Consider the following 14,635-nt stretch of genomic DNA (forward strand, 5'->3'; position numbering starts at 1 on the left):
TTATGTTTCATAGGTTGATAAAAAAAAAAATAATAATCAGAAAGTGTAATGCTACGTTCATGCCACGATTTGAGCCGCAAAAAAGCACCTGCTGCTTCATTTTTAGGCTTGTACACATTAAGGTCAGACGTAGCATCTTTGAGGCTCCTGAAGCGCGTCCAGTAAAATGTGAACAGATAGGTCTGATGTTTCTGCAGCTCCTGCTTTCAATGGCAGAGAGAGGCCTTGCTATATTTGCTGTCAAGTCGGTGAATAAGTAGGTTTTAATATTTAAATTTTAAGTGAGAAAGTCCACCTCAAAACATTGTCTGTGCAGTCAGTTTATTAAGATATGGGCTCAGATCCCCCACATACCGGCAGGGGGAAAATTAGGGCGTACCAAAGCTTTACATTCCTAAAACAAGGCGTACAATTTGTCATTTTATTAAAGAGCGTCCATACGCATTGCTAGCCTGTCAGCGACTCACTAAAAAAATTGTCTGGAAATAAAATCATAGACATAATAGAAGCTGAAAATATTTTTTTCTGCATTTATGATTTATATAATTCAGCTGTGTCTAACTGCAGCATTGAGCTCAGTTAAATCCATAACAACCATATCATTATAAATTACATGCATATTACCCCCATATTTCTACTAAGAATATGTCACCATACACACAATGTGAAGTAGAGTTAATGTTTAAAACCAGTCAGGGTGTCCCATAAAAACAAAGTAACAAAACAGAATCCAGCCATCATGCATGGAGCCTGCTTGAAGTCTGTTCTGTGACACATTTCAGGGGCACAGCTATTAGAATGTGTTCTATTCATGAGAGCAAATTCATTCACAGATGGTGTTCTTACAGCAGTATGATTACAGCCATAGCTCTGATTAGATTGGGAGCCGGCTCCTCATGTCATATTGCAATTTGATGTGTATCTATTCAGGCGTTGTTTAGGGAATCCATACCAATGAGGCTATTCCATATGGCTGCATAGAAGGGCTAAGGGATGACTGTGAAATATCGGACCTGCCAATCAGCTCCCTAAAACACTACGGCTGCAAAGAGCTGAGCACTTTAAGAACTTGAACCAGCACCCAGTGAGACAGAGGCTACGCTCATACTGCATCCTGAAGTGATGAGATTCAGTTGCAGCATTAAGATTTACCTCCTAAAAGCTGAAACATCAGGTTTAATGATCCTTTGATGTAAGAAAAACACTAAATCAATTCATTTTCAGTGTATTTAGGTGAGTTTTGTTATTCTATAGTATTCTATTTTCAGATTAAAGAGGTTTGGGTTGCTACCTCACATTTTCACAGCATGTCAAAAGTTGACATGAATTACTGCACATTCTGATGCCAAGTTGTGTGTAAAATAGTTACATTTTTTGTGTGCACAAACGTGCTTTGTACTTTGGGTCCCTGAAAGACAATAACAAAAAAGGTGAGACCTAAAAAAAAAAACTAATTTATCTACATCAGATAGAAATATCTTAGGTTCTTGACTGTGTCGGAAGGCTGACCTGAGAAATGCATCCCACTTCAGTTGGAAATCTTGTTGGAGATAAAACAATTGAACTGAAATGAAAATCTCTGTTTTTGCAGCTTTGCAGGCTTTGGTATTTATATAAATCTACCGAGTAACAAATTATTGAATAACAAACTTAGCTACAGAACTTAAACCCAACTACTAAAAGCATTTATACTTGTAAATCAGATCCAGGGAGAAAGAAAATCCTGATTCCATTGTTTTGACTATGATCAAACACCAAAGAAAATATATCAGCAACTAAAAAAGGACAAACTGCATTTATAAGATAATACTACAAATAATACTCCATTTCTGAAATACGCAAGTAAGGTTCTTATACCTTGTTAAGACCTGCTAACAATTACTTTATGCATTAAATCCTGGAATTTCCATCATTGAAGATATTCTCAAGCTAAAACAGAAAACACCGAAAAACAGTTATACACACAACAACTTTGTTCTAAATGGTCTAAAATCCAAACAGGTTTATGACAGATGCCAAATTCTATTAAAATGTCACTACAGCTTTTGTCTGTGTGCTGGTATTCCTGTATTCCTACAGGCAGCTCCATCAATTTTGTGAAAGATGGAAGGATTGGAAAGAAACAATTGTTCCATTAACATTTAAAAGCAGACTCTCCCACATGATTTTTTATTATGTCTCCATTTCAAGAAAGCAGAACATTAACAAGGTGTGTGAACACAAGAATGCAAAAAAGCTGGATGAAAGTTGCTTAATTGCATTATTAATTAAGGAATAAATTAGATTAAATACTTTGAAATATTATATTTATCTTTTCTGCAAAAAGTTGCAGTTTGTTTCTAACAAAGGGATTTATGTCTACTGAAAATGTGGGATCTCAACACCTGTTTTGATGATTTCACGTTTTCATTATTGTATAGACTCTCTTGATGCATTTAACATTAGTTACCACCTTTTCCTGAAATAACTCTTTGCTTTGTCCTGCTATCACTGCTAAAATGCACTTATCACAGTAGCAGCTGTATCAAAACCCAGATACAGTTGCAGGCAGCAATAATTTCAACCAAATTAGAAATCGACACACAAAAAAGCAGGCAAGCACCTGTGAACAGCTGTGGCTGCTGGCACTCTAACATGTTGTGTTATTGCAGTTTGCCACCCTGCTGTGACAAAGCCTACAACCCCCCATTTACTGTAACACACATACACACACACCCCCAAACACTTTAGGTGTCACTCCAGAGATCTATGCACATGCTCCATGTCACCCACAGATGCCCAAACCACATGCCAATAACACCCTGTGAACCGAGAGGCTTCCAGCAACCGACCCTCACCCTGGAAGCGCGCATACACACACACAGACGCAGTAGGAACTTCTGCAACCCCCCACCATGCCTCCAGGTGTCCAGCCCAATCCAGTCCAAATGTCAGCACTGAAAAAAGGGCTTCTCCACTGGGGCAGTCAGGGAAGAAGCTTCCTCTATCCTTCGCAGCCCGATCCCGCTTGCAAACACACACAATTTCTTAAAAGCACACAGCGAGAAACATCTCCTTTAGCCTCCCTAACAATGACAGATGGATGGGGTGGCATATAGACGGGCAGGTGACAAAAAAAAAACAACAACAAAAAACGGATAAGAAAATGGACAGATGTCTTGAGACTTTTACACTAAAGAGCAGTTCTGCTGCTCGTGACAAGAACTGATGCTCCCTGTGTTGTACTTCGATTTTCTTTGCTGGACTGAAGTGAAGGGAGACATTTTATTTACCCCCAATTATAGGCTGGGTCTCATTGATCAAAGAAAAACAAAGAAAAGGTCAGTAGCTCATGAATTTATTTCATTTACTGAACCAACTTATGTTGAATATACAGAAAAACATGAGCGTTAAACATCTGTATTTAAATGTTTATGCTAAATGCATATCAAGTTAAAGGGGAGATTGTGAATGCAATATAATAGTAGTCATCAACTAAATTACTGGTTTTATTAAAACACAGAGGAAATATTCTGTTTAATGAGCTCATAATCTTCTGTTGTTCTTTTAGATGTAAAACCTCCATGTTTTGGGAGGAATACATCCTACTCCTCATTAAAAGTGTTTCTTTTTTTGGTTAGTACTACCATAAAACTGGTAACTCAACATAATAACATTTCTAATTTAATATCGATATCCAGGAAAATATTCGATACAACTTACCTTTTCTAATCTCACAATAATTTCTCAACAGAATCATAGAAGGTAGCTATATACATGTGTAAAATAACCCAAAAGTCTCAAATTAATAACAGCAAAAATAGGCAGACAACACTTTAGTATCATTAGGATCAATAAAAAGCCAAATTAGTATTGTATCCAGATACAGCGTTTGAGTATTGATATTTTTGAGTGAGGTTTCTTCCTTTTAAGAAATTTAAAAATGTAATAAAATCACCTGCATTGTTATAAAGTCTCCTCTGTCTGCAATTACACTGCTCCCTGTTAAAAGAACAGCTCAGCTTCAGTAGGACTGGATTACAGGGTCTCAGAGGCATTACCACATGTTTCAAACTAGATTTAGATTTCAACTTGGGTTCATTCTAATACATGAACTAACTAGTTACTTGTCACATTTTTCAAAAACAAACTGAATTAGTAGCTTGGGTACTGCAAAATTAAATAGTTACTTGCAACTTAACCATGTATTTACTTTTTATGAACTAAAAATCCATAATTTGTATGACCTTCCTGATGTGGCTGAAGTCTTTGTTGGCAGATATAATGAGCAAATGACAGGAACAGTTAACCTTTGACCTGAAAAAACGCTAACCATATTCAATTCCAACAAGATACGCTGGAGTGTGTGGTTTTAATGAATGGCGAACTGCTTTAGTCCAACTGTTTTTAATGTTCTTTTTTGTTTCTGCATTTTTTATTCATTTTTTTCCCTACTTGATTTGTTTCTGTTTTTTTTCCTATATGTTAATCATGTAAAGCACTTTGTACTGAATTGTGCTTTACAAATAAATTTGCCTTGCCTTTGGTAGACAAAAATCTGAATTTTTATGTTTATTTTCAGCTGCGTTTACAAGATCAAGTGACGTTATGGGTAAAAACATTGCTCATTTTAGCAATCCAGATCTAATTTTCCAACAGTGCATTTTTCTAAGAAGCTCTTTGTTATATCCGATTTTACCCTTGAATGTTTTTGTATGTATGTGTGTGTTTGTTGTGAACTCTACCACAACTCACAAGGTTTGAGGTTCTTCTCCTGCAGCACAGACAGCCATTTAGCCCCAGTGCCAAAGATAGTGATTCTAGAAATGAGAAAAAATGAACACAGACATAAATTTTTATGGGGGGGGGATTAAATTAGTGGAAAATTCATCAATAAGTAAATTACAGTATAAGGTGAACACATTTGTGCCAGATCAAAAAAGTGCATTCGCCACAACTCAGACACAATCTAAACCTTATGTTAAGCTTCATTTAAACAAACACACAGTTGTTGTTGTTGTTTTTTTTTTTGGTTTTTTTAAATGAATAGATCTTAAAATTGCTCATCTCTGATGAAAACTCTTTGGTTACTAAAGGTTTGGTTGTACAAGGACTTCCTCTTTGTTCACCTCACTCCATGGTAATCTGGACAAAGAGCCTGGACCACTCAGTGTTTATGTCGTATAATGGATAATATGAAACAAAATTACAATGATGTTATAAAAAGCTTGAATCTATGATTTTAGATCACGCTCCCCTCCCTTCCTTCATCTCTACCTCCAATTGAACCCAATCACTACTGCCACTCACATCTTTGTGTTATCGTTATCCATTCTATCTAATTCTCTCTTATTTCAGTAACGAAGTTACTTCACCTAAAAATTAAAGCAGATCAATACTATAATTCAGTTATTCAAAGCACCTTTTCATGAGCTGCTTCCTGTTTTTAACACGGCAGGAGAGCAGGGGATGCTGAGGCAGAGGTATTTTAGATGCTAATTGGCTGAGGAAGAGTCAGGTGGGCTGGCGTTCACCATGTGTTAGGCACACAGGTCGAGACTAATACCCCAAGAGATGGAGGCTGATGGCAGCCAGCCCAGTAAAGGTAATGATAGCGTTGCTAAACTGAAAGCATAGACACCAAGTCAAAGACAAAATGTTAGCAGTGATGTGCACATTATCTGACAACAGAAACTGTTCCAAGCAATTTTAATATAATGAAGCACCCCGCATCCTTTCACTTTTCCACTACACTGACAAATGAATGACTCCGTTTTCCAAACCACTGCACTTTACTTCTTCAGGGTTATTGAAATCACTTGCAGGGTTTATGGTTATCGTTTACTTTACAAAGACAAAAATACTGTTCTGATTGTTCTCTGTAACCACTGTTTGATTCCAGAATTAAGATATAGATAGCATGGCAAGTCACACATTGAACCCCTTCACTCCCCCCTGAAACCCTATACCCTTATATACATATATGCATATATATCTGTATACATGTGCATAAACACATTCACCTTCAGACACACATGTATTCCTATACACACCTATATAAAAACAATAATAAGTATATAAAATAAAAAAAAATAAAAAATCAATAAATAAACTTGTAGCAAGTCAATCAAGACTTCTAAAGCATACGATTACCGGTAAATAAAATAAAATCCAATAAGGTAAATAAATGATTCTATATAATAAGTCCAAAGGTAGTATCCTAAATACATATTGTTCATCAGCACTTATGTTTTATTATGGTTCAACCATTTAATAGTCTATACGTGCTGTATTTAAATGCTCATTTAGACCACCCCCTATTCTGTCAAATTTGTCTGGTCTTTGATTTAGATTATTGATTATTTTCTCACTGGGGATAAAAGTGGTTAGTTCACTGAGCCAAAGAGAAGGTGGGGGCACGTTCTTATGTTTCCATTTGAAAGCTATGCATTTATTATGTTAACTTTAGAAAAGTAACTACCAAGTTACTAGCTAGTTTGATGGTGCAGTAGCTGAGTTACTAAGTCAGTCACTATTTCATGTAATATCCAACCTCTGACATATGAGGGTTAGAGGTGGAGTTAAAGCGATCGCCCATCCTTCTGTCAGAATCCCGTCTGGTATAATACAGCTGTCTGCTGTGTCTGCCTCTAAAAATGCATTTAATTCAGCAATACATATTTTTAGCCAAATAAATATATGTATTGTTTGCTATATTGTGAAGCAGACACCATCCTTTTGTGTCATGAAACATGCAGCTGGCCAAAAATCTTATTTCCCACCCTTACAATAATTACTAACCTGAACCCTTAAAATGGAGGAGGGAAAATGCTATTTATTTAGGATAATTAGTATGAAGAAGTTTTATCTGCATCATTCTGGTTATCACTTATTCAGTGCTCAAAAAATGTATATATCTAAATTTTTTCTGACAGCAAGGTGCTGTGAGAAGACCTGTTGTAAATTGGGGAAACATAAATAAACTAAACTGAAGTGAATTAAAAAAAAGGATGCTTATCCGCTGGAGTGACAGTGACATTGCTGCTTAGCAAGAACTGTGCTGTTGCTCCATTTATTGCTTCACTAAAATCTGAGCGGAATGTAAATAAAAGCCTAAAAGGGGCACAACTTACTGAGCAGCCTTTGCCCTTAATCCCATTTGCTCCAATGGAGCTGCTCCGTTGCCTGTTGTACTCGGAAGCTCCCATTGGAAAAGAATGAGTCACTGTGTAAATGTAAAGCAAGGTGATGCAGAAACACAGCCTGTGTGCTCAGTGTGCCTTCATGGAGGGATTAAAAAAAAATGAGGAAAAGGGTGACTGGGAATTGACTTTCACCTGAACAAACACAAAAAGACTCTCAGAGTATTGGGCAGACAAGGACGACAAAATGTCTCAATTTTAGATACAGGGCGAATAAAAGTATCGACAAAATGGTTGCAGTTAACAATCGTGAAATTGAATGATTTCAGAGGTTTCCTTTTCGGTGAATGAAAGTCACCCTGACAGCTGACAACAGTTGGACAACATGTGGAAGGCATGATGGGACATAACAACACTTTTTTCACTGCAGGCAAATGTAATTTAAAAATGGAGCAAAGGGCCTTTTAAACTCTCTCTCGCTGTGAATGCGAATATCTATGCACTCTCATCCTTTCATGTTTTTCCATGTTGACATCAAAATCAATCAATTCCCCTCTTATCATTGCAGTAGCCATTTCAATCAATCAACCCCCCCAAAAAAAACAAAAAAAAATATCTGTATGTGGAAGACACACAAACCTCTGGCGCCTTATTGATCAAATGGCCTTGATTCAGTTGGTGATGAAAGCTGTTATTTGTTCCATTTGTGGTAAAATACGTGGCTGATGGGGTGAATGACCAGGCTGGGGGTGAGGGGGTAGAGGTCCCAAGTAGAAACATGTAGGATGAAATGAAGCCAGTGATGCGTTCAGGGGATCCATTTAGCCCTTCTCCATGTTGCTTCAAACCCCAGAGTGTCATTAAGTGATAAGATGCAGTAAATATACGGTAAATAAAAACTGATGATGGCTCTGTATTCATAAAAGACTAATGTAGTAATTCTACATCTCAATTTGCATTTTAAACAATTTTTTTATTGTAGACATTTTATAGTGAAATATTCATTGTAAAAATAAACTAGCATGATATTTTTGCCATCTAAGCCACCCGTCTGACTAGCCATCTGATTCCACAGATGACCTCCAAATCTATTTATCATCTGCACACAAAGTCATTCTCCATTCTATCCATCATCCCTGACCCCCCATCTGCATCTGGATTTTGTCGTTGCTCGCTGTCATGGTAACGGCCTCTCCGCTCTGATTGGAGGCAGGTGGCCAGGTGTGGCTGCTAATTGGGTGTTTAGGATGGAGGGAGGAGGAGAAGCTGTGCGTCTTTGCCTGGGAGAGTTGTGTGACAGCATGACCGAAAGTGTGCGTTTCAAAGGGGACGTGTAACGGGAAGCTACTAAATCAATAAGAGATGCTCAAAAGCAATCAGACACAAGAGCACCTCAGAGCAATTATTGCATTATGCGTCTCCTCTCCATGTCGTGATGTGGCACCTAAGGCTCCACTTTTCATTGCATCTATTTTAGACAAGCCTTCTATTTGTTCTCCTGCAAGTACATTGCTGGGATGTAAATAAAAGCCTCTGCTCTCTTCTCAGGTGTCCCACAAAAGAAGGAAATGCTGCTCAAAAGAATACTTTCTAAAGATTTGCAAACATTTTTAAGCAGCTCTGTACTAAATGTGGACATTTTATTTATTTTAAGACATACTTTGCCAATAGGACTTTATGACGGATACATAAAAGAAATTGTAATGTTTGATTAAGAACTCATAATAAATTACAAGCCTCACTTCTAATTCTTATCCCTTTTTTCCGACAGGGGTATAACTGGTATCTAAAAATATGACACTATTTTAAATATACAGGTGCTGGTCATAAAATTAGAATATCATGAAAAAGTAGATTGATTTCAGTAATTCCATTTAAAAAGTGAAACTTGTATATTATATTCATACATTACATACAAACTCATATATTTCAGATGTTTATTTTGTTTAATTTTGATGATTACAAATGACAACAAATGAAAATCTCAAATTCATCATATCAGAAAATTAGAATATTGTGAAAAGGTTCAAAATTGATGGCCCCTGGTGCCACACTCTAATCAGCTAATTAACTCAAACCACCTGCAAAAGCCTTTAAATGGTCTTTCAGTCTAGTTCTATAGGCTACACAATCATGGGGAAGACTGCTGACTTGACAGTTGTCCAAAAGACGACCATCGACACCTTGCACAAGGAGGGCAAGACACAAAAGGTCATCGCTAAAGAGGCTGGCTGTTCACAGAGCTCAGTGTCCAAGCACATTAATAGAGAGGCGAAGGGAAGGAAAAGATGTGGTCGAAAAAAGTGTACAAGCAAGAGAGATAACCGCACCCTGGAGAGGATTGTGAAACAAAACCCATTCAAAAATGTGGGGGAGATTCACAAAGAGTGGACTGCAGCTGGAGTGAGTGCTTCAAGAACCACCACACACAGACGTATGAAAGACATGGGTTTCTGCTGTCGCATTCCTTGTGTCAAGCCACTCTTGAACCACAGACAGCGTCAGAAGCGTCTAAAGAGAAACAGGACTGGACTGCTGGTGAGTGGTCCAAAGTCATGTTCTCTGATGAAAGTAAATTTTGCATTTCCTTTGGAAATCAAGGTCCCAGAGTCTGGAGGAAAAGAAGAGAGGCACTTCATCCACGTTGCTTGAAGTCCAGTGTAAAGTTTCCACAGTCAGTGATGGTTTGGGGTGCCATGTCATCTGCTGGTGTTGGTCCATTGTGTTTTCTGAGGTCCAGGGTCAACGCAGCCACATACCAGGAAGTTTTAGAGCACTTCATGCTTCCTGCAGCTGACCAACTTTTTGGAGATGCAGATTTCATTTTCCAACAGGACTTGGCACCTGCACACAGTGCCAAAGCTACCAGTACCTGGTTGAAGGACCATGGTATCCCTGTTCTTAATTGGCCAGCAAACTCTCCTGACCTTAACCCCATAGAAAATCTATGGGGTATTGTGAAGAAGAAGATGCAATACACCAGACCCAACAATTCAGAAGAGCTAAAAGCCACTATTAGAGCAACCTGGGCTATCATAACACCTGAGCAGTGCCACAGACTGATCGACTCCATGCCACGCCGCATTGCTGCAGTAATACAGGCCAAAGGAGGCCCAACTAAATACTGAGTGCTGTACATGCTCATACTTTTCATGTTCATACTTTTCAGTTGGCCAACATTTCTATAAATCCTTTGTTTTTATTGGTCTTCAGTAATATTCTAATTTTCTGATATGATGAATTTGAGATTTTCATTTGTTGTCATTTGTAATCATCAAAATTAAACAAAATAAACATCTGAGATATATGAGTTTGTATGTAATGTATGAATATAATATACAAGTTTCACTTTTTAAATGGAATTACTGAAATCAATCTACTTTTTCATGATATTCTAATTTTATGACCAGCACCTGTAGTGCCTCACTTTGTTTTACAAAATTTGATACTGCATGAAAATGTATATATTTTAAACTAAAAGTAATCCTTAAACTGAGCTGTCATGATGCAACAAGTTGTGGGTACTGAAGAGCAATGTATACTGGGAACATATGAACAAAATAAAATTGCAGGTTTAATCTTGTTAAAAATAATCTCCTGAAACATCATGGCAGAACAAAATGGACCAGAGATTGAAAAGACAAGAAGATCCTCAGAGAACATGGGCGCATCAGAAGTCCCATTCACACATGGAGCCTGTCACAAATTGAATGTTGTAACCTTTTCCGTGCTCCACGCAGGAATACATTCAAATCTGTTTCTACTTTGTTCCTACGGGATTGGCTCCCTGAAATCTTTTATATGTACAGCTTCCTCATGGGAAGATGTCGGTGCATTCAGATGTTATGTGCTACACAGCTGATTACACTGCCTGAAGAGACTGCAGTCGCTGTCGGAGGATGCAGAGCTATTCAAAGATTTTTTAGCACAGGAGTGTAAACAACCATGAAAATACTTTTTCACTTAACTATTCCTAAAAATGTGAAAGACATGCTATTAAAGTGATGGCTTCTGATGTTCTTCAGGAAATGCTTCCAGCATCTTACCTGCTTATTTAAACCTCTCCCTATCTATGCGTAATTAAAGTGTAAAACAGCTGGATGTGACACAAGACTGAATGAAGCCCTGAATGTTGAGAGGAGGATGAGAGGGAAACGGCCAAAGCACGGCGTTAGAAAACTGCAGCACAGAGTGGTACCTTGGGTTATAGTCTCTATGACAACTGTTCAACATGGTAGATAGGATGCATGCCTCCTTTGTCCAACCAGAAACATGTGAACATAAGCAAAGCATTCACAGAACTTTTCTGGAGCCTTATGTTTTGGATATTTTTGTTTTGCCTTTTTTTTTTCTTTCAGCAACTGCGACCAACAAACAATGCGATTGGTTAAATTATGGACAATAAGGCCAATTAAAGATGCTTTGGCCATTAAAGGAGTCTGCAGGAATTTTTAACTGAAACACTTTGAGCATTTTCACAACCAAAACTCCAGGTGGTTGAGGAGAGTCATGGCAGAAGTGATGCTGTAGGGCCTTTTGGCATTATGAAACAATCAATTGGATTAATTGTGATTAAATGATTATTGAAATAATCATCAACTAATTTAGTAATCAATTAATCGGAATGTAGAGACTGTAAAACATGTTTTTAGCTGACAGAGCAACCCACCTTGAGCAGCAATTATACCAAAATTCCTCCCTCAATCACTATATAGAGCTTGGACTATATACCCTTGAAAAAGCGATCCATGCCGAGACTGGTCCGAGCTCGGATCAGTTAACCAGGCCGAGCTTGGTTCTGACGACCGTTTACACATCACGCTATCTCGGTTCCTCGACTCCTCGCCTCCTAGTGACGATCTGCGGTATTACTGCCAGTATTAAAGGAGGAAATCAAGCAGTTGGTGGTGGTAATGCACCAAATGTTGTTTGCCAACCGCCATAAAATAGAAGAAGAAGACGACGAAGGAGGGAATCAAGCAAATCAAAATGGTGGCGCCCGTCACATTCAGAAAGTTATGCTTGATTATTATTGCTGTACTTCGGTGTTATTATTTAAAATGCCTTTATTTAAAATGTTGCGTGGAGAAGATTTCGATTGTTATTTATAGTTGAAGAAGAAGTTGTTCTTCTTCTTCTGTTTCTGGAGGGGCATTACTGCCAACTACTGGAATGGAGTGTGAATCGGGATGTGCAGCCAGATGGAGATGACGTGTTCTGCTCATGCGCTCCTGTTATCAGAGAACCGAGCCAGGGAAAAACCGAGCCGAGCCCACCTCTGGAACTGGTCTGCAGTTAGCTCGGTTCGGTTGTGTCTAGCTCGGTTCAGTTCAGATTGCTTTTCATTTACACACGATAAGTTATCTTAGTTACTGAGCTCGGACCGGTCTCGGCACGGTTATCTCACCGTTTAAACAGATGATCACTGCTTTTTGCTACTAGATGCGTGTGCCATCTCTGTTATTAGTCGCTGCTGTCTGGTAGCGACAGCCTATGGTGACAGCGGGCCGCTGTGACAGAAAATCCCATAATGCTTTGCGAGGAGAGCTCTCTGCGTAAAGCATTCCATGATAGATCTGCCTCTTCTGAGGCCTTTCTTTTCTTGTCATGCGCTTCATAGACACTTCTCTTATGACACTCGGCCACTTTCAAAGAAGCGGGGTGAGAAAGGTTAGCTACAATGACTCTCTGAAACAGTATCTTACCACACATTTACGCCAGAAAGGGTGCATGCGCAGAATAAGATAGCTCACTGAACGAGCACGTAGGACGGCCTTACGTAAACATATCACCAGATTGATTGACAATTAGGAGGACCAGTTATTTAGATGATCCACCCGGAAATAAAAGAACGTCCTCTATACCTTTAATTTGACTTTATTATAAAGTAAAACTGTCCTAGAGACAGCACAGAAAAATCTAGAAAATACTAGAAACAATTCCTAATGATGATATGTCACTTTCATACAACCAACAACAACCAGAAGGACAGCAAATACACGTCTGTTTCGTTTTGTTAGTTTTTAAGACAAAGTTTTAAGCATACTGGTCTTAAAGTCTTTAGATATTATTCTTAGGCATAAAATCTCAAGAATGGCTAATTGATAAAGTCAATTTTTCATCTCAAATAATCTTTTACTAACACAAGTAAAACCCCAGGAATTATTTCCAGTTTTTACTTCAAAAATGTTACTCAAGTTCAGTTTAAAGCTCAACTAAATGAGGCAAGGGAGCAATGACATTATTACCATACATGGCGGACAAAATTGAAGGTGAAGAGCTAAGCCAAACAGTAGGTTTAACTTTTTCTAAGTCTCTGACAGCTTTGGATCTAATTAAAAAATCCAATAACACTTCAGAAGGACAAAAACTGTGAAAATTCATGGCTTTCCTCCCAGAGGGCTTTATTTTTCAGCCAGAAGCTTCAGGTCCTAAAGAATGCCTAAAGTGGCAATATCAGCATTTAATTGGTTCAGGTTTCTCACAGTTTAAGGTATTATTCATCTTTCTGTCATGAGTTGGATTTTTTTCAAACAAAGCTGCGTGGGAATTTCTGCTTACAATGTCTCAGTCCTGTTCTTCAAGTTTTCCATCACATGGAAATGTGAATGGCATGATATAATAAATGCTCAACTCACTAAGAACATTTAATCAGATCTCAGTAACTTTTGGGATCTACTCATAGTCCCTGTCAGACATTTCTGCAGGAGCAGTCTTTCTTTGCAGTTTTGCAACTTCCAGAGTGTCAAAATGTCTTCCCTATTATTCTCTTCCTTGCTGAAGGCAATGTGTCATCTGTAAAGAGGTTTCACACAGATATCACTGCGTTTAAGTCTCACTTTTGCTGACCCTGGTACTTTTTTGTAACATCTGCCTGACAGAGTGTGGAAAGTGATGCACCGTCACAGTCATGGGCTAAAATGGCCAAATTCTGAACCAATATATTTGCTGAAGGACACCACTAGTGCAGTAGGGAGTAATGGCTGACTAGGCTTCTCATAGGCCCCTACCAAATGTTTTTTATTCATTATTACAGATTTGATTTTGCTTCTATGTCTGCCAAGTTGTATTTTTAATCAATTTGTTGTAATGAATATTGAGTCCATATTAGTTATTTCACTCAGCTGAAGGAGCTGCTTTATATTGGGAATGTTTTCTCAGGTGGACTAGTTTAAACCACTTACAACTACTTTAAGTCATAATGGTTTCATTTCTTGACACCAAAAGCACTAGCTTGCTAAAATAAGGCACATTTATTGAACAGCTTTACTTTAACGTCACCTCAACATCAATTCTGATAAATCCTTGAACCTTTGCACATTAAAATTACAATCCTCAATGTTCTCTATTCTATCATGATTTATATATTTTCTGCATATATATATCTATATACATACTTGCAGTTGTAATGTGATGAGATGTAAGAACAGATCTAGGGGTATGGCCAGTTCTCTAAGGCACTTTACTCCAGCAGTTAACTGTGTTCCTAAGTAGCTTGAAGGGAAGGGATACAA

The 14,635-nt window shown here is 38.0% G+C and overlaps 1 protein-coding gene across 1 annotated transcript in view; it reads right to left on the reverse strand.

Moving 5' to 3' along the window:
- Nucleotides 1-14,635, reverse strand: part of aacs (acetoacetyl-CoA synthetase) — a 55,076-nt gene that overhangs the window by 12,476 nt on the left and 27,965 nt on the right. Inside the window, exon 11 of the mRNA XM_038305833.1 lies at nucleotides 4,735-4,799. Coding sequence (XP_038161761.1) covers nucleotides 4,735-4,799 — 65 coding nt within the window. The remainder of the gene's footprint in view (nucleotides 1-4,734; nucleotides 4,800-14,635) is intronic.

Source organism: Cyprinodon tularosa, unplaced genomic scaffold (genome assembly GCF_016077235.1).
Source record: "Cyprinodon tularosa strain WSP-4 unplaced genomic scaffold, ASM1607723v1 ctg567, whole genome shotgun sequence".
In the NCBI taxonomy this organism is placed as follows: domain Eukaryota; kingdom Metazoa; phylum Chordata; class Actinopteri; order Cyprinodontiformes; family Cyprinodontidae; genus Cyprinodon; species Cyprinodon tularosa.